The 25,431-nt window shown below is 41.3% G+C and overlaps 1 protein-coding gene across 5 annotated transcripts in view; it reads left to right on the forward strand.

Annotated features, from left to right (window-relative positions):
- Positions 1–25,431, forward strand: part of ass1 (argininosuccinate synthase 1) — a 191,196-nt gene that overhangs the window by 127,219 nt on the left and 38,546 nt on the right. For all 5 annotated transcript variants that reach the window (XM_069886007.1, XM_069885978.1, XM_069885970.1 and 2 more), the window contains 3 exons: positions 20–110; positions 4,454–4,538; positions 15,384–15,448. In XM_069886007.1, coding sequence (XP_069742108.1) covers positions 20–110; positions 4,454–4,538; positions 15,384–15,448 — 241 coding nt within the window. The remainder of the gene's footprint in view (positions 1–19; positions 111–4,453; positions 4,539–15,383; positions 15,449–25,431) is intronic.

Here is a 25,431-nt window from a genome sequence, read left to right on the forward strand (position 1 = left end):
TAAAAAACTAATATGACAGAACCATGGACCAGATGGTATGTTTACTATGACAGTCGACCCAACAAAGTCTACCGACACCCCTGACAAACTGGAGATTGAATTCAAACATGGTAAGGGACTTTTTTTTACATGGAGGGTGGGGTCTGTAATTGTATAAATGTTGCAGTGGACCACAAGTTCCTGAACTGCAAGATCCAAAAGAGCCAATCAGCTCATTAACTGGCTTAAAGGGCCAGGGATCATCCTGTTTGGTGTGTTACTCACAACTTTGGACTTGCGCTGCATCTTTTTAAAAATTTAGTTACTATTTGTATAGCATTATAATCATTTGACATTGTTCTCCAGCTGGGACATGGACTGATTTAATAATCAGTGATTTTTAACAATTTATCTCATACTTTGTTTATAAAGCATATGCAATTTTTACTAACCAGCTTTGTCCTCTTGATCTTTCTTTGTCTATGAAGCCATCTCCTTGCACCTCATTCTTCTTTAAGATTGCATAATTTAGTTGATATTATTTAGTCCTCTCGTTTTTCTGAACATTTTTCATCTTGTTGCCTTAAACTGCATCTGCCATATGTAATTTTACCATTCTGGTATCTTAGGAATACCTGTGTCAAGTATATTTTTGTGATGTTGAAATTTTAAATAATTTGAAACTTTGAAATAATATCCCACATTCTCAAAGTATAGGTCACTGAAGAAAAAGTGCAGCCGTGTTAATCCTGTTAGCTGGTGGATCTCATTATATATACATCGTGGAATTCAATTTTTCTTCCCAGCAAATAAAGCTGTTCATTAAAAGCTTTTTATCACATCTAACACACTCTCATTTGCCTGCTATTATTTAATTGAAAAGCTTCATCAAGCTTGGCAGATACTATAGATCCACATTGGGTGTCATTCATTTGCCAAGTGGCACTTGTCAACATTAATGGCAGAGCTACAGAACTTGTAGTTATGAGTTGTTCCTTTTTATTGAACACAACATTTTTGAGTCTCCAGTGCACTGGCCCCACTCCCACATCCAATGTGATATTTCCATCCTTGCCTTTTCTCCACAAGAGAGGATGCACTCCATCAATCCTGGTGTTTTTTTTTCTACTTTGTAATCTCTTGATTCTCTCCCATCCTTTCCTAGCATACTCATGAGTGAAGATGGATGAAAATGTTCATTGAGAAGTTCAGGCACTGCTTCCTGATCAGCCCCACTGTTCCTTTAACAGTTTTCTACTCTACATTTGTAAAAATACTTTGGAGTACCTTTGCAGTCAGACTGCACATAAAGTATTGTGAACAGTTCTTGCCACCATCCTTCCTGGGTGTAGGAAAAGTGCAGATTCACGAGGACGTTGCATGGATTAGAGGACTACAATTAGAAGCAAAGTGAAAATGCAGTTAAGCAGAGGTGGGTAAGGCTGGGATTGTTCTCACTGGAGTGTAGGAAGCTGGGTGTGACCTTCTGGAGGTTCAGAAAGTTTTGAAGGACGGATGAGTATATTTCCCTGGGCAGAAATGGATGGCATAGGTTTAAGGTGAGAGGGGAGAAATTGAAAGGATAGTTGAAGGATGTTTCTCCACACACAGCAATGGTTAACGTCAGGAACAAACTGCCAAAGGAGGTGGTGGAGGTAGATACAATTATAATGATTAAAAGGCATTTAAGGCAGCACTTGGATAGGGAGGTAGAGGAATGTGGGCCTGAGGTGGGCAGATGGGATGAGTGTAGTTGGGTATCATGGTTAGCAAGGACATGATGGCTGAACAGAGCACTCTGTGTTCTGAGTTTGTATGATTCTCCATTACTCACTGATGTTTTCTGTTGCACTTTTTACCCCTCATTTGCCCTCCTGACTGTCCAACTACGATTAGCCTGATGATTATCAAAAGCTGTTTCACATTAATCTCAGTTACTGGAACATTCCAGCATACCCTTTTAATCCATAGGCATGTGTCAGTTCTCCCTTTTCAGTGACCAGTTTTTCCTCAAGTTTATTCTCAATGCAAGTCGTCTGCCCCTTATGATATTTTCATTTATTGGTGCTTCTGGGGCAATCTTGTAGAGCGCCCAGTAGTAACCAGTGATCAGATTATCTGTGGAATCTTTGTGACAAGTTTGCAACTATCCAATGTCTTCAAAGTTGTGGAATGGGTGTGCCCAGAACTATAAATCTGGTGGATACCAATTTGGTTTTGTCATTCGGACCCACATAATATTGGGTTTTTATCAAATTTATTGACTTTCTAGTGAGTTCTGAATGGTTTTCACTATAATTATGACTTGGTTCATTGTTCAATGTCCTCTGGCCTTAAGAACATAGCTGGCACAGTTGGCGTAGCCGTTAGCGCATGCTGTTACAGCGTCAGCAATTGGGTCCAGGGTTAAAATCCCACGCTGTCTGTAAGGAGTTAGTACGTTCTCCCTGCGTCAGCGTGGGTTTTCCACAGGGGCTCCAGTTTCCTTCCACCATTCAAAACCTACTGGGGTATATGTTAATTGGGTGTAAATTTGGCAGCACAGACACGTGGCCTGCTTCCATGCTGTATGTCTAAATTTAACAATTCTTTTTTAAAAAATATAAGATGTAGTTGCAGGAGTACACACCAAAACCATTTGAGCCAGTTCTGCCAAATCTAATCCTCTCTGAAATCCTCCTTCGAACCCGATTTCCCATATAACTCAAATTTTGTGTGTCCAAAAGGCTGTCGTGTCAGTACCAGCCTTGAATATTCTGATCAAGAATCTAGAGCCACCAAGGGTAACAAATTACAATGATCTGCAACACTGTGAGAAACTTCTCATCTTGATCTTTAAATAGCAGATCGCTGTTCCAACAACTGTGTCTTGATCTGAAGCCAGAGGAAATGGTCTCTTAGCATCCATCCTGTCAGTCCCGATCAGAATCTTGAACCTTTCAATCAGAAAATCTTACAGGCCAGTCCTACTTCACCATTCATTGGACAGTCATTGAAATCAATCAGTTTGAGTAAACCACCCTGATCATTTGTAGCTACTGTAATTATTGTTTAACAGAGATGTGTTTTAATGTACATTCACTAAGCCATTTCTTCATCAGACATTTTTTGTGACATGGTTACTCCCAACTTCACATCACAAATTAGAATAAACATGAGAACAGAGATGATTGAACTGTTTTAACAAGTCCTTTAATGCTAGGTCTCCCATGTGTCCCTGGATGTTGAGCTCCTTATCATTCTCCCAAAGTTTCCACACAAGCTTGGAGATTGCGCTCTTGTCATGAGTTGAGTTCCTCATTGCTCCAGGTACCTGCTGAGCAGCCCTTTATCTCCTTGATGTTGCCTCATGAATTCAAACACCTCAATACTGTCCTTCATACCTATAGGTTTTAACATTTGATGCTGATCATCTGCTACACATTGATGGTGTCTGTGCTTTACAATGGGAACTGGTCTTGAAAGTCATGCATTATTAAGTTTTCCCTTTAACACTTTTTTTTATTGTGTTTTTATTTCAGCAAAGCTTTCCTACAGCACCATTATGTTAACATCTTTTGTGTCTGGGAGTAGATGCACCAAAATCTAATACATTTTAATGGCTGTAGTGGACTAAGCCCCCCTGCTAAAAGTATTCATCTAAGAGTTAATTTATTTGAAGTTTTAATCTAATTATTAACTATTTTTCAGTCTTAAGCAGCATTCTGGACAACAGGATGACTATGTTGGTGCTCACGAGGATGAGTGGAAGACAATACCTAAGGCTCAAAAATTTGCCAGGGTTTAGTAATCATTAATGTGGAGCTTACATTTTATGGAGAAAAGGCTAAAAAGGCTATTTTACTCTGATTGGCAACTGATTGCTGTGCTAAATGCTAATAAGGTAGACAGATGGATGTGAAGGAGATTAGAGACTGGCTTTCTGCTACTTCTCCTTCCACACCCCCAACTGCTTCCTGTTTCATTTATTGCTCATTTCGTGCAGCTATTAAGAAGGCCAATGACATCTCCTTTTTTTTGCCTGTTTTGGGCAATGATTAATTCATGGGGTTATTCCCCTTGATGGACTACTACAGACATTCACCTTTGTAGGGCAGGATAATGTGGAGCATGTGTGCATGCCGACTGTGCACTGTGCGCTCCCCTCCATTTATCAGCCTGAAAAAGCCTATTCTACTCGCTCATTTGTCCAGTCTGCATGAGGTACTGGTGGGACAGAAGGTGCTGTGACGTGCACAATGCTGAAGTGTGAAATTTAATTAGTAAAGGGCCTGGCCATGATTTCACGGCCAAAAAGAGAAAAGAGGTTTTTTTTGTATCAATACAGCTTCCTCAGCCGAGGCTCACTTGGTTCTTAGTTACTAGGGTATATTCATAGTCCATACATTTCAGCTCTATTTAATACACTGTCCATGAAGATAGAGAACCTATGCCTTAAAATGCTTTCTCTTTTTATCTCCCCCCTCTTTTCCAGGTGTTCCTATCAAGGTCACCAACCTGGGTGATAAGACCACTCACAGCTCAGCCCTCGAATTGTTCATGTACCTCAACGAAATTGGGTGAGAGCATTACAAATATGTTTAATGTAGAATTACAGAGCAATCTTTTCCCTTCACTCATTCCCATAGAAGTTTAACCAGCCCTTCGTGTGGAAAAATCTATTTAAATGCTTAATTTAATTGCAATAATTAATCTTGGAAATACAGTCATGAATTTTCTATTTCATTCAATTCCTATCATATGCACATAAAGTCAAAGTCAAACTGGAGAGATTACTAATTTCATGGATAAGTGTGACATTCCTGGCAGAGGTTCACATTGTCTCAGATGCAAGGCAGAATTGAGTTTCCCTGCACCTTCCCACAGAAAGGAAGAAAAGTGGGAGGGGGAGCTGAGGACGGGAATGGAGTATGCAAAACTACTCTGAGGCAGGAGGTAACTTGGGAAAAGTGCAGAGGTGAAAAATAAGGTAGAAGGTGCAGCAATTGGCAAAGCATGATACTCAGCAAGGACCAGTGTATCATCTCTGAAGGAGTAACTTGGTGTGATGGGCTGACTTGTATGGTGAAACGCAAATACTTTAGTGTTGGACCTAGATTTATCGGACCAACTCTGTGAATGCTAATACTGATCAATGGCTTGTGTTGTCCCAGTATGATAGCAAAGACGAGAAAGATGTACCAGCACCACTGGTATTTGTACAAGGGTCCCTCAAATCCATTCGACTAGACAGCGTCCTGCCATAATTACCAAAGCAAGGCAGTTAGATCACTGCCTTTTTGTAATGGGCAGAAGTTCCACCAGTCCTTTACAGGATACAGTTGGTGGTGAGGGACGGAGGGGCAGAGGGAGAGGGTTCCTAGGACACCAGTTCCCTATCTAGAGAAGTAGGTGGTGGACTAGAGATCAGGTGAAAGGAAGTTTATCGCAGAGCCAGTGCTGCAAGATGGACAGCTGGCTTGGAATCTGAAGCATTTTTGTGTTTTTGTTTTGTTCATCAACTTGCGAGTCTTGCAAGAAAGGCTGGAAGCTGTATGTTCCAGCAATGGTTGGCATAGCAAGTTGCCACCAAATGTCATCCAGCTAGTTCACTCCAGCTAAAATTATTGTGCATGCAGTAACATTACTCAGCTGCAACAAGAACACATGGAACTTGATCCTGAAAAGTACAATGGGTACCTAAGGAGCACAAATTAGAACTGTAGAACACTACAGCACAGAAACAGGCCCCTTCAGCCCTTCTAATCTATGCCAAACCATTTTTTCTAATCCCACTGCCCTGCACTCAGTCCATATCTCTCCATACCTATCCCATTCATGTACCTGTCCAAATTCCTCTTAAATGTTAAAATTGAGTCTGCATTCGCCACTTCAGCTGGCGGCTCCTGCCGCACTCTCACCACTCTCTGTGTGAAGAGATTCCCCTTAAACTTTACCCCTTTCAACCTGAACACATATCCTCTGATTTGTATCTCACCTACCCCCAGTGGAAAAAGCCTTATCTACATTTACTCTGTCCATCCCCCTCAAAATTTTAAATACCTCTATCAAATCTCCCCTCATTCTTTACGCTCCAGGGAATAAAGTCCTAACCTGTTAAACCTCTCCCCTGTAGTTCTGTTCCTGAAGTCCAGGCAGCATCCTAGTAAATCATCTCTACAGGGGGAGGGGAACCAGAATGATAGAGCAGATAGTGAGTGGGAGAACAGTAAGGGACATGAGAGGACTGCATGTAAAGACAGAAAGCACTGGTTTGTACATTATATAAATGATCTCAGATGTATCTTTCAAATGCGAGGAGTATTGTCGATAAGGCAGATGATCTTAGGGTGTGGATTTGCATGTGGGATTATGACGTTATTGCTATTAGTAAAAATTTGTTGCAGGAGGGGCTGGACAAGCAGCTCAATATTCCGGGGTTCTGATGTTTCCGATGTGATGGGGGTGGATGAAAGGGGGAGGAGTGGCATTGCTAGTCAGGGAAAATATCACAGCCATCTCAACATTGAAAGTTGAGATTTTAAGGCTGCAGGGTTTGCATGTTCCTACCAGGATTAAAGGCAAAATTAACAGGCATCGGGAACTTTGATTTTCAAGGGATTTTGGTAATATGATTAAGACCGGTATAGGCAACAAGGAGCAAATGAGGTTCTTGCAGAGAATAGAAGGAAATCAGGAAAGCAAAATGAAGGCATGAGAGTGTTTTGGCACATAATGTGAAGGTAAATCCAAAGGGTTTCTACAAGTATATTAAGAATAAGAGGATAATAAGGGACAGAATTGGTCCCCTAGAGCAGGGGTGTCAAACTCAAATTCACGGAGGGCCAAAATTAAAAACTTGGACTAAGTCGAGGGCCGAACTAAATATTTATTGAAAATTTTCAACAACATCTGCATGTTTTCTCTTCTTTCAACATATGTAATGTTAAACTTTTTCTTATTAAAATAAATGTTTAATAATAGTTTTGGATAAACTCTTTCATTGTCATTGTCATTGGCCCATTTCCTTTAGCGTCTGAAACCGTGCACATGACGAGTCAATGAGGGATGATTAAAGCAGTGGTCTTCAAACTTTTTCTTTCCACCCACAGACCACCTTAAGCAATCCCTTACTAATCACAGAGCACCAATGGCACAGGGACGCGAGTGGAAAGAAAAAGGTTGAAAACTGTTGTATTGTGGTAACTCCACATCTGATTAGGTTAATTGTTAGGCAAGTGGTCAGAGAAGGACCCCCCCCCCCCCCCACCCCAAGAAAGGCTTAAATCACAGGAACAAAATAAGCTTCCGTCTCACTGCTCCCAATCTTACACACAGTCCTGATGTGGAATGTGGGGTCGCAGCTCCACGTTCACCCGAGTTCAGGTGCTGTCTGTGTGGAGTTTGTACGCTCTCCCCTTGTCTTGGACCAACAGGTCAGTCGCCTGACGAAGGCACCCGAACCCCCCGTTGAAACGCTGGCGTCCGGGGCAGTGGAGGAATTGGCTGAGAAGAGCGCGTTGCTCCCACCCCCCTCCCAGGTTGGAGAGGGATTAAACTGCGATCTCACGGCGCCGGGCTCGTCTCCAACAAAAGGACCAGGAGGCAGGGTCCACCACGCACGGAGCGAGGGGGAAAGCATCGCCAACGAGACGTTCGGTCCGGCATCGCCGGTGAAGCGCAGACCCAGCGAGGATGGTCCCCAACTCCAGCCGCGTCTGTGTGTCCGGGAGCCGGGCGGGCTGAGTGCGGCACTCCGATCCCCGGGATTCGGGACTCTGAGAGCCCTCCACACCTCCGGCGTCTTCATTTTCACCTTCACTGTGCATGCGCTATACTGGCGCGGCGGCCAGCGGGCCAACTCTAATATATATTTAATATGATCTTGCGGGCCAAATATAATTATATCGCGGGCCAAATTTGGCCCACGGGCCAGAGTTTGACATGTGTGCCCTAGAGGATCACAGTGGTTAACTATGCATGGAGCCTTACAAAAAGGGGGAGAATGTAAACATTTATTTTGCATCAGTATTTACTCAGGAAACTGGCATAGTCCTTATGGATGGAAGGGAAACAAAGAGAAGTGTCATGAAACATATGGAGATGAAGGAGGTGTAAGGTGATTGCTGTCTTACAATGAATCCCCTGGGCCACATATTATATTCCCTTGGACCTTGAGGGAGACGAGAGTTGAAATTGCAGGAGTCCTGACAAATATATTCAAAATGTTCTTGGGCACAAGAGAGATGCCAGAGGATTGGTGAGCAACTCATCTTGTCCCGCTGTTTAAGAAAGGCTTGAAGAGTAAACCATGTAATTATAGACCAGTGTGCCTGATGTAAATTATTGGAAGGAGTTCTGAGAGATAGGATATATAGGTATTGGGACAGGCATGAGCTGATTAAGGACTGTCAGCATGGCTTTGTGTGCGGTAGGTAGTGTTTAACAAACCTTGTAGAGTTTTTTGAGTGAATTACCAAGAAGGTAGATGAAGGATAGGCTGTGGATGTTGTCTACATGGACTTTAATAAGGCCTTCGACAAGGTCCCACATGGGAGGTTAGTTGAGAAGGTTAAGACACTAGGTATACATAGAGGGGTTGTAAACTGGATTCGAAATAGGCTGGGTGGGAGAAAACAGAGAGTGTAAGTGAATGGTTGCTTCTCAGACTGGAGGCTGGAACGAGTTGTGTGCCTCAAGGATCTGTGTTGGGTCCATTGTGGTTTGTTGTCTATATCAATGATTTGGAACATAAAGTGGTAAATTGGATCAGCAAGTTTGCCGATGACACAAAGATAGGAGGTATAGTGGACAATGAGGAAGATTTTCAAAGCTTGCTGAGGGATCTGGACCAACTGGAAAGATGGACCAGTAAGTGGATGATGGAGTTTAATGCAGACAAGTGTGAGTTATTGCATTTTGGAAGCGCAAATCAAGGAAGGATATACACTGTAAATGGAATGGCACTCAGGAGTGCGGAGGAGCAAAGAGACCTGGGGATAAAAGTATATTGTTCCCTGAAGGTGGCGTGGGAGGTGGACTGGGTTGTAAAGAAAGCTTTTGGGATCTTGGCCTTTATAAATCAAAATATTGAGTATAGAAGTTGCGATGTTATGTTAAAGTTATGTAATACATTGGTGAGGCCAAATTTGGAATATTGTGCGCATTTCTGGTCACCTGGCTACAGGAATGATATTAATAAGATTGAAAGAGCGCAGAGAAGATTTACTAGGATGTTGCCAGGTCTTCAGGAGTTGAGTTACAGGGAAAGATTAAACAGTTTAGGACTTTATTCCTTGGAGTGTGGAAGAATGAGGAGAGATTTGATAGAAGTTTACAAAATTATGAGAGGTTCGACATAGTAAATGCAAGTAAGCGCTTCCCACTGAGATTAAAAGAGATAAATATGAGAGGATATGGCTTTAGGGTGAAAGGGGAAAGGTTTATTAGGTTTATTATTATTACATTAGGGCAATCTTCACTCAGAAAGTGGTGGGGGAAGGTAAGGGGAAAAAAAGGGGTGAAAATGCCACTATGTATATTTAAGAGGGAAATGTTTGTATGTATTTTGATTGATATGGTTCATAGTGTGAAAAATAAAATAAAAAACTCAGTGGTGGGATTGTGGAATGAGCTGCCATCTGATGTGGGTACAGACTCGATCTTGAGTTTTAAAAATAAATCAGATAGTTACATGGATGGGAGAGGTCTGGAGGGTTATGGAATGGGTGCAGGTTATTGGGACTAGTGAACAATTGGCACAGACTAGAAGGTTCTTTTTATCTTAATGATATCTTTCCTGTAGTTCTGTGACCAAAACTGCATACGATACTCCAAATTTGGCCTCATCAATGTCTTGTATAACTTAACCAAAACATCCCAACTCCTATACTCAATACTTTGATTTATGAAGGCCAATATGCCAAAAGCTCTCTTTACAACCCTATTCACCTGTGATGCCACTTTCAGAGATTTATGTATCTGTATTCCCAGATCTCTCTGTTTACCGTGTATGTCCTTTCTTGGTTTGTCCTAACAAAATGCAAGACCTTACACTTGCCTGCATTAAATTCCATCTGCCATTTTGCCAACTGGTCCAGATCCCTGTGCAAGCTTTGAAAACCTTCTTTGCTGTTCGCAAACCCTCCGATCTTTAGATCAGCAAGTTTGCAGATGACACTATTTACCATGTTATTATCCAGATCATTTATATGGATGACAAACCACAATAGTCTCAGCATCGATCCCTGAGGCATACCACTAGTCACAGGCCTTCAGTCTGAGAAGCAATCATCCGCCACTACTCTCTGGCTTCTCCTGCCCAGCCATTGTTGAATCCAATTCACTACTTTATCATGAATACCTAGTGCCAGAACCTTCCTGACTAACCTCCCATATGGGACCTTGTTAAAGGCCTTACTAAAGTCCATGTGGACAACATCCACAGCCTTTCCTTCTTCAACTTTACTGTAGTTTGCTTGAAAAACCTGATAAGATTGGTTAATCATGACTTAGCACACACAAAAACATGGTGACTATCCCTAATCAGTCCCTGGCTATCCAAATCTCTTAGAAAACCTTCCAATAATTTACCTACTACTGACTCAGGCTCACTCGCCTATAATTTCCAGGGTTAATTTTGCCACCTTTTTTAAACAACGGAACAATGTGAGTTACTTTCCAATCCTCTGGCAACACAACAGATATTTTAAATATTTCTCCCAGAGCCCCTACAATTTCTATGCCAGCCTCCATCAAGGTCCGAGGTAATATCTTGTCAAGCCCTGGATTTATCCACCCTTATTTGCTTTAAGTCAGCAAGCACTTCCTCCTCTTTAAACTGTGTAGGTTCCATGACATCACTGCTTGTTTTGTTTATTTCCCAGAACACTGTGCCTGTTTCCTGAGTGAATTCTGATGAAAAAAGAACAATTTAAGATCTCCCCATCTCCTTTGGCTCAATACAAAAACAACCACTCTGATCTTCAAGGAGACCAATTTTGTCCCTTACTATCCTTTTGCTCTTAATGTACCTGTAGAAACCTATAGGATTTTCCTTCACGTTGTCTGCCAGAGCAACCTTGTGTCTTCTTTGAGCCTTCCTGATTTCTTTCTTGAGGTTTTTCTTACATTTTTTTATATGCCTCATTTGCTCCTTGTTGCCTATACCTGCCATACACCTCTCTCTTCTAAACCAGATCCCCAATATCCCTCAAAAGCCAAGATTCCCCATGCCTGCTGACCTTGCTTTTAATCCTGACAGGAGCATGCAAACTCAGTATTCTCAAAATTTCATCTTTGAATGTCTTCCACTTATCTTGCATATCATAGAACCATACAGTACAGGTCCTTCAGCACTCAATGTTTTGCCGACCTATAAATTCCTTTTTTTTTTAAAGTACTAAACCCACCCTACCCTGTAACCCTCTATTTTTCTTTCATCCATGTGCCTGTCCAAGAGTCTCTTAAATGTCCCTCATGCTTCATTCTCTACCGCAGTCCCCAGCAAAGCATTCCAGGTGCCCACAACTCTCCATGTATTAAAAAACAACTGACCCATGATGTCTCCCCTAAACTTCCCTCCCTTAACGTTTTACTCTGGTATTTGATGAACCTCCCCTGGGAAACAGATGCTAGCTGTTCACCTTGTCTATGCCTCTCATAATCTTGTAGACCTCTATCAAGTCTCCTCTCATCCTTCTACGTTCCAAAGAGAAAAGTCCCAGCTCTGCTAACCTTGCCTCTTAAGACAGCATCCTGGTAAATCTCCTCTGCACCCTCTCCATTGCTGAACATAATACTCTTCGTGTGGTATTACCAAAGATTTGTAGAGTTGAAACATCACCTCTCTCCTCCTGAACTCAGGCCATCTTAACTATCCTATCAACTTGTGCAGCGACCTTGAGGGATCTATGGATTTGAACCCTCATGATTTTCTGGATGAGCCTCTCATGGGGGACCTTGTCAATATCCTTCAGGCACATCCTTGCCTGAAAACAACTTATCCCAATCTATCCATTCTAGATCCTTTCTCATTTCCTCAATTTGACCTTCCTCCAAATTAGAATCTCAACCCAAGGCCCAGACCTATCCTTGTCCATAATTAACTTGAAACTAATGGCATTATGATTACTGAAGTCAAAATGCTCCCAACACATACTTCTGTCACCTGTCCTGTCTCATTCCCTAACAGGAGATCCAGTATTGCACTCTCTCTATATATTGATTTAGAAAACTATCCTGAACACATTTGACTAATTCCAGCCCTTTAACAATATGGGAATCCCAGTCAATATGTAGAAAGTTTAAAATATACTACTATCACAACTTGGTGTTTCCTGCAGCTGTCTGCTATCTCTCTGCAGATTTGTTCCTCCAATTCTTGTTGACTATTAGGCAGTCCATAAAACAACCTCATGGTCATCCTTTCCCGTTTCTCAGCTCCACCCATGTAGGCTCTGGACTGTCCTGCCTGAGCACGCCTATGATATTTTCCCTGATGGGCAATGCCACTCTCCTCCACCACCCCCACCATTCTATATTGTCTAAAGCAAAGGAGCTGCCAGTCCAGCCTCACCTGCAATCGTTTTACTAACGGCCACAATGTCATAATTCCAAGTGCAAATCCACGCTCTAAGCTCGTCTGCCTTTCCTACAATACTCCTTGCACTGAAATAGATGCACCTGAGATCTTTTCTGCCTGCACAATCTGTTGAATTCTAACAGTGCATGCAAATTTCACATAATCTTCCCTCCTCCACTCCTCTATTTGCTCTGGCACTCTGGTTCCCATCCCAATTCAAATAGAGTTTAAACCCCCTGGAGCAGCAAACATTCCCACAAGGACATTAGTTCCCCTTCCAGTTCCGATGCCAACCATTCTGTCAGAACAGGTCCCACCTTCCCTGGAAGAGAGTCCAATGATCCAGAAACCTGAAGCCCTCCCTCCTGTACCATGTCTTTAGCAATGTGTTAAACTGCATTATCCTCCTAATTCTACCTTCACTATTACCCATGGCACGGGTAATAATCCTGAGATCACAACCCTCAAGGTCCTGTCCTTCAACCGAGCATCTAATTCCTTGAACTCTCCTTGCAGGACCTCCTCACCTTTCCTACCCACTTCATTGGTCCCAACATGGACTACGGCATCTGGCTGCTCACCCTCCATGCTGAGAACTTGATCTGAGATATCTCAGACCCTGGCACCAGGGAGGCAATATTCCATCTGTGGATCTCTGTGCCAAAGACCTGATCTCTTTGGTAGGTCCCCACAACAGCATCCAAAATGGTATACTTATTATTGAGGGTAACAGCCACAGGGGTGTCCTGCACTGCCTGCCTGTTCCCTTACCCTCTCCTGACTGTTACCCATCTACCCTCCTCCTGCCTCCTAGGTGTGATAATGTCCATGTGACTCCTGTCTATCACCCCCCCCCCCCCCCACCCCTCTGCCTCCCGAATGATCTGGAGTTCATCCAACTCCTTAACTTGGTTTGTCAGGAGCTGCAGCTGGATCCACTTCTCACAGATGAGGTTGTCAGGGATACTGCTGGCTTTTCTGATGACCCACATTCTGCAAGGGAAGCATTCCCCTGCCTTAGGTGCCATTCCCATTGTTTATGGCACGAGGCAAAAACATACGAATTCTAAAACCTGCCCTTACCTGTGCCAACCTGCTGTAGAATAGGTGGCTCTTTCTTACTTCAACTCCTGCACCATCACTTCAGTCTCTTCTTGCCAAAGCCTTACCACTCTGACTCAGTCCACTCTGACAATGACATCTCCCTCGATGACTCAAAATGACACTATAATTTAAAGGCTTAAACCATGAAGGTCATTGCAAAATTTTGATGGTATTTCCCCTAGTTTAGAATGATCAAAACACGGTTATAAAGTGGCAAAGGGGTTAGACATTTGGGTGTGCAGCCACTCAATGATGCTTCTTCAGGTTGGATTGCAGTATCCATTCAGTTGAGATAAAGAGCCAATTAATGGTAGCAGACGCATAAAGTGGTGGTTGATGCCCTGCTGCAGTGCCATTGTGTACACCTAAAATTTTCTAGGCTGTTATCCTTTTTTTTATCTTCTAATGTTAATACAGAGTGCTAATATCAAAACAGGCATGACTCTGAAGAGTTGTGACAAAATTGGTTTTCGGCCATGTATGCTTTCAAACTTTTGAATAATTAAAAAATATATAAGGTGGAGAATCCAAAATATCCTATAAATCCTAATATCTGAGTATTACAAATGTAGACTTGGAGAGCTCTTCTACCTATTAGGATGAACTTTCTAGATTGTGCAATTCATACAATACCGCAAATGAAAAGTAGTTTGAAATTAACATTTATATATTTTTTTCAAATAGTGATTTGAAATTCAGATGGTGTGCATTTGAAACTGATGCAATTTAATGTAGGCTCAGTCTTTTGAAGGATAAAAGGCCTGGGAAAGGGTTTATGCAGTGTTAAATAAAACAAGCATCAACTCTGAGTTTTGTTTAGATAGAAGTTTATTGTTTTGTTTTGTTCCTGAAAGAATGCGTGACATAGCAATTATGTGTTGTATTGGGACAAAATGCTGCAATGATATAAAACTATGCTTTATCCCCTTTTAAACTGTTATTTAAAAAATCAGGCAAAATGACTTCACACTCACAATAAGACTTGCATGAATACAGCTGTGATGCTAAAAAGGTTTATTTTTTTAAAAAAACCCATGTCTCCTGGTTACTGTCACATTTAATTGTCAACTTCCTCGGTTGCCATTCTTCTAAAAAAGCCACTTTAAGTACTATGTGTTTGCAAGATGAAAGCAGGATTTGCATTGCAATGAGTTTTTATGTGATGCTGAATAGACATGTATAAATGAGATTGGATTTACTGTATTTTTTTTCCTCGAACCTACTGTGATGTCCTGAGTGCTTGCTTATAGTGGACTGGACTGTGAGAATTCTGCGTGGATTTTTGTCTATGGATACCCTGAATGATGCAGCCCTGGAGGTCTTCTTCCGGATTTAATCAGCTGCTCCTCATACTGCACAGCTTCAGCAGCATGCTGTCGACCTGGAGAATTGCCTCTTTGTGCACCACTCAACGTCTCCCTTCAAAGTGTGTGAAAAGATCAGTCTCATTTTATTCTAATCTGACTTCACTCCTATTCAGGACCCGACAAAGTGCCAGGCTGTGTGCCTTGGAATTGTGCAGCCGAACTAAAAAATTTTGACATCCTTTAATGAGGCAGAATGTTCATTGTGTGAGTTTATCTCACTGTCTCTCAGTTGACTGGCCCTTTTTAACCTCAACCATATTAATGTCTACATCACTTGAGCCTATTAGTTAATGCCCTGTTGTACCTTTATGGGGGTGATTCACTCGTCTGAAAAGGAAACTGAACTATGCCATTCATCTTTTTTTCTCCAGGAGTAAGCATGGGGTTGGACGGATAGACATCGTAGAGAATCGCTTCATTGGCATGAAATCACGCGGTAAGGGACTTATGATGCATTTGATTTAATGTTTCTTAAATCCGTTTTGATGCTGTATTCTCCATGTGGGTATAGTAGACATGTCAACCTCGCCTGACAGGGTTTATCTGCCTGCCTCATTCAGAGATCAGTGAAGTGTTCTTCAAATGGTTGCACACCTACCTGGGAAATCTTAACTGGGCAATGCAAAGGAAACATCATGAAATAATGGGATCTAGGTCTCAGAATGCATAGCCTATTTCTAGAATCATATTCTTGCAGGAGAAATATTTGTTCTTGTTCTTTTGGGGACTTGAATCATATTTATTATATTGTTATTTCAGAATGATTGAATATATGAAAAAACAACTATTGTACAATGTAGAGGTAAACACTGATTAAGCAGTTGTGAGTGGTAAATTTGTAGTTTGCGAATGGTAACGTCGTGATCAGTAATTCAATGGCTTTAGTCAATGATGGGACAACGTAACTTTGGAATCTCAACAATGGAATAGTGAAAATTACATTTGTTCAATTAAATAACCTGTACCAATAAAAAAAACTTACCAGTAATGATAATCTTGAAACCACCAGATTGAAGTAAAAATATTCCCAGTTAACTAAAGCCCTTTGGGAAAGAAATCTGCAGTTCTTAATGGGTTTGGTCAGAATGAAATGTCTGACCCAACAGTCATACAACTTCCCTCAGACACTCCATGAAGCCAGTTGATTGTGTCAAAACACTGTGTCCTCATTTTTTTCTTGTCCCATTGGAAGATTTTGACTGTATCATGTTGGGTAGGTTTTGTAAACTAGTGGACCAAAATTCAACAAGGAAATGTGCAAATGATGGGGTTGAGTGCTGTACATAAATATGCTAGAGAAACTCAGCAGGTCACACAGCATCCATTGGAAGGAAAGGGCAACCAACGTTTTGGGCCTGGGCCCATCATCAGGAATTATCCTGACCTTTGTGACCTGCAGAGTTTCTCCAGTACATTGGATCACTGGATCAATTTTCTTGCTTATTTTTATGAGGGGGTAGATTAAAGGTTTTTAAAAGCCACAGTGATCTTGCCAAATAATGTCTGGTCAAAATATATTTGTAGCATCTACTGTTTGGTAAAAATAATATTAGATCTTGGTAAGGAATTTGCTTTCTTTAGAAATCTCTCGCGTCACATCATGGAGCATCATTACAAAGAGGTCTGCACAATATGAGGAATTTGACACTTGGTTAGGTTGCATGATTGCCCACTTGTAAGTCAGGCAAAAAAAATAAACTGCAGATGCTGGAAAACTGAAATAAAAACAGAAAATGCTGGAAATACTCAGAATTCGGGCAGCATCTGTGGCAAGAGAACTGGTTAACGTTCCTGATCAAAGACCCTGTGACAATTAACTGTAGATGTCTATGCATTGATGAAGTTATTGCTGAAGGTAAGGATTTAAAATGTAGATGAGCTGAGAAAAAAAAGTTCATATAAATGTCATAAAATAATAATCATGGAGGTTGGAGTACAAAAGTAATGGAGTTTTGCTGTAAGTTAATGAGTCCATACTTGAAGTTCAATTTTGGTCACAGTATTGAAGAAAAATCTCAGGAGGAATTTCAATGTAGATTTTTCATTGGGATCATGAGGTGAGATTAAATAAAATTTCCTTACCTAGGCAGCAGGTGATGCACATGGAGGGGTAGGGGGGAGTGGACTTTGCATTATGTTCTGAGCCACATTCACTACTTTCTATAGCTTCTGATCTGGAGCAGAGCAGCTCCTGTATGATGCTGGGTTGTATCTAGCAAGTATACTTTGATATTAAAAGGAAAGGAGAAAATGCCAAACTTCCTTTGTTCTCAGAGTTTGAAGCTATTTCCTCTTCATCAGTTGATGTGGACAGGGACTGGTCTCCACCTCCTCTCTTGAAGTCAGTGAACATCTCCTTTGTCTTCCTAACATTGAGAGAGATGTTGTTATCTTGGTACCATGTCAAGACAACGAAGTCTCCACAGTTATCTGCCGTAAAGAATTCCACATATTCACTGAATGAACGTGTATATTTTCAGTCCTAAACAGCCTATTCCTTATTCTCAGAATCTGACTACCAGGGGAAATACCTGCTCTTTATCTGACCAATTGAGTCAATCTTTTCTCCATTTAGACATTGATGGAGTTAATCTCCCTCTTTGAACATGTCAAAACTGCCATCTCTGGGACCAGTCTATTGACTCTTCCCTGTAGCCTGATGGCAGGCACATCTTCCTTGCACTCATGAATAAGTTGAACATATCTTTTACCTTCCCAATCATTTGTTATCTCTGCATGGTGGCCTTCAGTAGTGGGTGTAAAGTTTGATCATAAGTAGTGCATGACTTTGTAAAGGTTTTTAAAAAAAAAGCTCTGCTTTTCTGCTTTGTGCATCAAAGTGGATGACTGTACATTTTTTCCACATTATATGCATTTTCCAGATTCTCACTCAGCCTGTCTATATTCCCCTTGAAGCCTCTTTTTACATCCCATTCTGTGCACAAAATACCATCTAGTTTAAAATCGTCAGCAAACTCAGAAATGTGACATCTTGTCCCCTCGGCCAATGGTTGAATTGACTGTAAACAGACCAAGCAGCATGCCCTGCAGAACCCCACTAGTCACAGCCTTCCAACCTGAGAACGATCTATTTATTGCCATTGTTTTCACAATAATAACTATTTTGACCCAAATTCCACGTGCTATAGCCTTGTTGACCAACCTCCCTTCAAGGATCTTATCTAAAGCCTTCTGAAAATCCACACCTACCACCTTCACTGGGACCTTTTTTTTTAAATTAAAATTCACTTCTCTCTGGATCAGATCCCCATCTGACCTTGGTAGTCTCTTGCAGCCCAGTTGTCAGCTTCTTGCTAGTTAGTATACTTGTATTCTGCCTTGCCTTTTGATTAATTTCTTGGTCACCACTTCAGTTCTAAAATGTTCTGAATCCTCAGGCTTACTCCTGTTTCTAGCAATGCTATTTAGCTGTTCTTAATTTATTTTATGGCTCTTGTGTCATGATGTTTTGGTTTTTTTTGCAGTTTTATATACTAGTCCTTTAAACCTATTACTTGCTGCAAAAAAACTGCTCAAGTTAAAATTTGATACTGACTCTTAAAACTTTTTGATGCAAAATAGGATCAGTGAAAAATGGGCAGAAAAATTGGCCAGGATGTGATGGGCTGAAGGGCCTATTTTCTGACATTCAGTTCATGACTCCAATACAGTGATTCTCAACTTTTGTTTTTTCCACTCGCATATCATCTTAAGCAATCCCTTACTAACAACAGAGCACCTAAGGCAAGCTGCATGTGGCTCTTCGACATTTAATGTGTGGGTCGCAGAAATATATTGGCTAAGACAGGAACCGTACAAGCCAGTGTTAACATTGGTAGTGTTAATGGGAGTGGCCTGCGATTGCGGGATTGTAGAGTGTGTGGCAGGTAATGTTAGTGTGATCCAGATCGACCGACCGCCTGCCCACCAGAGCTCCTGACGCCCAAGGTGCCCTCAGACTGTGCCCTGTAATCAAGTTTGTGAAATCGAAGCATTGTGCAATCTTGACAAATCAACACCTGACAGAGCTAATTTGTACAACCTTGACAATATATCAGCCATATTTTCAATGACTCACAGCCAAGATGCAGACTCTCAATAATCAGGCAGGAATTTCAAAATATTTGGCATGTACATGATTATTGAAACTAATACAAATTAGTTACTTAAAAACTACATGTGTGATTAAACATTATTATGTAGATGCATTTCTTAATATTTATATAAAATCTTTGTGAAGAAATATGCATGCAAGAGTAAAAACATGTATATAATATTTTTTCATGTCTTGCGGCTCTCAAACACCTGAAGTTGATGGTATGTGGCTCTTGCATTAAGCAAGTTTGCCCACCTATGGCATAGGTGCTTTGGTTAGTAAGGGATCACAATATAATCCCCATTATCTGGAATTCAATCAACTGGAAACTCAAACAGCCAGCAAAAACATTTGTTTAAAAAAAAAGTACTTCAGATGAGTGGGACTGGGCGGATGGACACAGCGGGAGAGCACTCATTGAACACGCGCAGGTTTGCCCCACTGAACTACCAATGGCATCGATGTGTACGCATTCTTTTCACTGTCACCACTTGTGCAGAGTTGAGTTGGGTTGTCAGCGTGAGGAAAGTGTGCCAAAGGCCTGACTGGGACACTTGCATGAAGGTGAGTCAGGTTGTCAGCACGAAGAAGATGCACCCAGGCCCTGTCCAGGACACGTGCCTGGTAACGATTTGGGTTGTCAGTGCGAGGAAGGTGTGCTGAGGGCTTTATCAGGACACTTGCGAGATGGTGAGTAGGATTGTCAGTGTGACGAAGGTGCGCCGAGAACCTGACCGTGACACTTGCATGGAGGTGAGTCGGGTTGCTTTGGTGAAGATGGGAGCACCCCCAGTTGAGCCCTGCCCACTGCAGCTGTTTGAGTAATGTTTCAGTAATGTTGTTTTGGAATGAAATGGCGGCGCCCAGAATGAAGAGCCGGCCAATGCTGCTGGGGCTACTCTCTCAGAGTGTCTCCCTATCTCTGCTTAGTATGAGTCTTTATTTTTTATTAGTATTAAGTATATTAGTTAGGCTTTATCTGTAAACTCTGGGGAAAGGGTTAATTATGACAGCAATGCAATTAGTGTAGTGGTGAGCACAACAATTCTATAGCACCAGGGACTGGGGTTTAAATTTAAATTTTGTAAGTCGCAGAAATTACTTGAATAAAGTGAACTTACATAATTAAAGACTACAATACTTTTTTTTTCCAAATTACTTTATATTTTGCACTGTCTTTTGTCTTTTAAACGGAGTATTCTTAATGAACTTAGACATTGTAAGAGTGACTCTCAGTTAACTGGAAAAATTCACATTTTTGGCATCTGCAATCCTCATAGGTGCTGGATTTTTCTGTTCTTAAGGTCGTATGTGAGCAGAAAAAAAAGTTGAGAGCCACTGCTCTAATAACTACTGACTTATTTCACAACAGGTTCACTTTCAACTGTTAACACCAGCTGTGCTCTTTGGGATGTGACACAACTGTCTGTTGATTTAGACACACATTTCCACAACTACAAGCCATGTCAGTAACCATCTTTCTGAAATGATGCAAAATGTATTATCTATAGGGAAGAATGCTAGGTAAGATGGGTTAGAGTAGATAAATCCAGCTGCTGTCAAAGAAAAATAACTCGAGATTACACATTAAAAATAGCATGAAAATATGCTTATCAAGTAGATCAGTTGGAAAAACACGGCTATTATCTCCATTTTAAGTAAATTATAATCAATCTTAGTTCGCTAGTGAAGCCACAAGGGAACTACATGTTAAATCATGTTCCATGCTGAAGATTAAGTTGATAGGTTTTTGGAGACTTGGTCTTTGCTGATTTAGCTGATAAGATAATTATATTGAAATAATATTAAATATTTCTGCAATGAACATTTGGATTACACAGTGTCTGTGTTGGTTTTCTCACAGGCTCCTGTTTTTTCCCGCCATTCAAAGCATACCTGGATTGTAGGTCAACTGGGTGTAATTAGGCGGCACTGGCTCATGGGCCAAAAGTGCTGTATGTCTAATTTTAAAATTTATATCTATAAGGATTTGGAAAGCTTTACGTCAATTGAAATTTAATCAACAGATTTTGCATCCAGTGGCCAGAATAACAAAAGTGAGAAATATTTTTTCACAACAGATGATTTAAATTCAATCAGCATCTTGTTTTAATCAGAAGAGATTACTTGTATCTTGATTCCCACAAAGCTGAGAGAGCATTGCCATTTAAATTTTATGAACATTTTAACCCTTTGTAATCCACAAAGATGCTGGAGAAACACAGCAGTCATAGAAAGCAAAGGGATAGACCCAACATTTCGGACCAGAGACCTTTGTCAAGGTATGAGTGAGAAGTAGGATGGTGACTGCATAAAAAGGTGGAGGAAGAGAGGAGGGAAGAAGGGGGAGGGGGAGGAGCACAGGCCAACAGGCAAGAGGTGGATATGGGTGGGAGGGCAAAAGAGAAGAAAGTCGAGGTTATAGGGGAAGAAGGTAGTTCTTTGAACAGAGAAGGAAGGGGTGGTGATCTGGAAGAAAGGAAATGGAGTTTAATCCCAATTTTTTTTATATATGTTTGAAATGATGACTTTAGAGTTGTTTAGAATTATTTCAACATTTTTGTGGTTCTACTGTAAACTTTTGTTTCAAGGAAAAAAATAACACAGAACCATAGGACGTTAGAGCACAGAAAATAGGCCCTTCTAATCAGTGCCAAATTATTATTCAGCCTAATCCCAATGACCTTCACCTGGTCCATAGTTCACCATACCCCTCCCATCCATGTATCGATACAAAATTTTCTTATGTGAAAAATGAGCCCATATTCACCACTTCAACTGGTAAATCATTCCGCACTCCCACCATTCTCTGCGTGAAGAATTTCCCCTAATGTTTTCCCTGAACTTTTCCCCTTTTGCCCAAACCTAATCTTTTTTCAGTGAGGTTTGGTTTGTATCTCACCTAACCTCAGTGAAAAAAGCCTACTTGTTTTTACTCAATCTATACCTTTCATAATTTTGTACACCTCTCTTAAACCTCCCCTCATTCTTTTATGCTCCAGGGAATAAGCTCCTAACCTGTTTAACCTCCCTTTGTAACTCAGTTCCTGAAGTTCCAGCAACATCCCTGCATACTTTCAATTTTATTAAAGTCTTTCCTATAGTTAGGTGACCAAAACTGCACACAATACTCCAAATATGACCTCAACTATGTCTTGTACAACTCTATCATAACATCCCATCTCCTATACTCAATACTTAGATTTATGATGCCCAATATGTCAAAAGCTCTTGTAACAAACCTATCCACCTGAGATGCCACTTTCAGGAAATTATGTATCTGTATTCTTAGACCCCTCTGTTCTACCACACTTTTCAGAGCCCTACCATGTGCCATTAATGCCCTATCTTGGTCTTTCCTTCCAAAATGCAACATCTAACACTTGTCTGCATTACATTTTCATCTGCCATTTTTCAGCCCATTTTCCAGCTTGGTCCAGATCCTTCTGCAAACTTTGAAACCCTTATCTGCTGTCCACAACACCTCCAATCTTGCTGATCCAATTTACCATGTTATCCAGATCATTGATATAGATAACAAACAACAATGGTCCCAGCACCAATCTCTGAGGCACACCACTAGTCACAGGCCTACAGTCTGAGAAGCAGTCATCTACTACCACTCTCTGGCTTCTCCCATCCAGTCAATGTCAAATCCAGTTCAATTCTTCACCAGGAATACCTAGCGTCTCTAACTTCCTGACTAACCTACCATGTGGAACCTTGTCAAAGGCCTTACTAAAGTCCATTTAAACAATATCCCCAGACTCCTTCTTCAACTCTATAAGAAAGGTTAAACATGACCTTCCACACACACAGCCAGGCTGACTATCCCTAATCAGTCTCATAGGACACCTTCCAGTAACTTATGTACTACTGACGTTAGGCTCACTAGCCTGGATTACTTTTGGAGCCTTTTTTAAACAACAGAACAACATGAGTTACCCTCTAATCCTCCAGCACCTGGCCTGTAGCTAAGGACATTTTAAATAATTCTGCCAGGGCCTCTGCAATTTCTAGACTAGCCTGTCTCAAGGTCTGAGGGAATATCTTGCCAGGCCCTGGGGATTTATCCACCCTAATTTGCTTTAAGACAGCAAGTACTTCCTCCTCTTTCATCTGTAAGTTTCATGACCTCACTGCTTGTTTTCCGTACTTTCCTTGACTCTATACCAGTTTCCTGAGTAAATAATGATGCAAAAAAATCATTTATGATCTCCTCCATCTCTTATGGTTCCATATATAACCGACTACTCTGATTTTCAATGAGACCAATTTTGTACTTTATTATCCGTTGGCTCTTAATATACCTGGAGAAACATTTAGGATTTTCCTTCACATTATCTGCAAAGCAACCTCATGTCTTTTTTTAACCTTCCTGACTTTGAGGTTCTTCTTGCATTTTTACACTCCTCAAGAACCTCATTTGCTCCTTGTTGCGTATACCTCTCTCTTATTTGTAATCAGATCCCCATATTCCTCGAAAACCCTGTGGCTTTTTAACTTTGCCTTTGATCCTGACAAGAACATACAGACTCTGTACTCTCAAAATTTCACCTTTGAAGGTTGTCCATTTATCTCACATACTCTTGCATTAAAAAAACTTATCCCAATCAATGCATTCTAGATCCTTTATCATTTCCTCAAAATTGGCCTTTCTCCAGTTTAGAATTTCAACCAGAGACCCAGACCTATTTTTCTCCATAATTAACTTGAAACGAATGGCATTATGATCACTGTACCCAAAATATTTCCCCTACGCATACTTCTGTCACCTGTCCTGTCTCATTCCCTAATAGGAGATCCAGTATTGTATTCTCTCACATTGTTAACTCTATATATTGATTTAGAAAACTTACTTGAAAATGTTTGACAAACTCCAAGCCATCTAGTCAATATGTGGAAAGTTAAAATTCCCTACTATCACATCATTGTTTCCTGCATCTGTCTGGTATCTCTGTACAGATTTGCTTCTCCAATTCTCGTTGTCAATGTGTATGGTCATACCTTTACCGTTTCTCAGCTCCATCCTTATACCCTCAGTAGACAATCCCTCTAGTCTGTCCTGTCTGAACACAGCTGTGATATTTTCCCTGACGAGCAATACCACTCCTCTCCCTTTCATCCAACCCACTCTATTGTGTCTGAAACAACAGAACCCCAGAACATTGAGCTGCCAGTCCTGCCCTTCCTCCAACCAAGTTTCACTAATGGCTACAATGTCATAATTCCACATGCAAATCCACAATCTAAACTTGTCTGCCTTTCCTACAATACCCCTTGCATTGACATAGCTGCACCTGAGAAAATTTCCACCATGTACAACCCTTTGATTTCTGACTTTACTTGCAGTCTTCACATCATCTTTTTCCTCCTCCACTCCACTCTCTGCTCTGGTTCCCATCCCCTTGCAAATCTAGTTTAAACCCTCTGGAGCAGCACTTGCAGACCTTCCTGCAAGGATATTAGTCCCACTCCATTACAGATGCAAACTGTCCCATCGAAACAGGCTCCACATTCCCTGGAAGAGAGCCCAATGATCTAGAAACCTGAAGCCCTCACTCTTGTACTATCTATTTAAGCTTCCTTGTTCTACTTTTCTAACCTCTCTAGCACATGGCACAGGAAGCAATCCTGAGATCACAACCTTGGAGGTCCTGTCCTTCAACCTAGTGCTTAACTCCCTGAACTTTCTTAACAGGACATCCTCATCCTTCCTACTCATGTCATTGGTCCCATCATGGATCATGACATCTGACTGCCCACCCTCCCTCCTTAGAATGACGTGAATTTGATCTGAGATATCTCAGGACCACCTCCCCCAACAGTATTCAGAGTATCTAGTTGACTTGTTAATGAGGGGAACGCCCACAGGGATGCTGTGCACTGACTGCCTGTTACCTTTCCCTCTCCTGACTGTCACCCAGCTACCTTCCTCCTGCCTCCTATGGGTGATAGTGTCCCTGTAACTCCTGTCTGTCACCTCCTCAGCTTCCTGAATGATCTGGAGTTTATCCAACTCCAGCCCTAATTCCCTAATTTGGAGCTACAGTTGGATGCTCTTCTCGCAAATGAAGTCATCAGGGAGAGTGTTGGCTTCCGTGACTATCCACATTCCACAAGTGGAGCATATCCCTGCCCTTGCTGTCATTCCCACTATCTATGAAATGGGGAAAAAAACTATAAAGACCTGTCCTTTACTTTCCTCAACTCCTGCATCTTCTCCTCAACCTCTACTCTCTGGAGCCTCATAAACCAAAACCTCACATTCTCACCCCTTCACTGAGCCACTCACATACTGGCTGCCCTCACAATGGCCACAC

This window comes from Narcine bancroftii, chromosome 1, assembly GCF_036971445.1.
Source record: "Narcine bancroftii isolate sNarBan1 chromosome 1, sNarBan1.hap1, whole genome shotgun sequence".
Taxonomy (NCBI): domain Eukaryota; kingdom Metazoa; phylum Chordata; class Chondrichthyes; order Torpediniformes; family Narcinidae; genus Narcine; species Narcine bancroftii.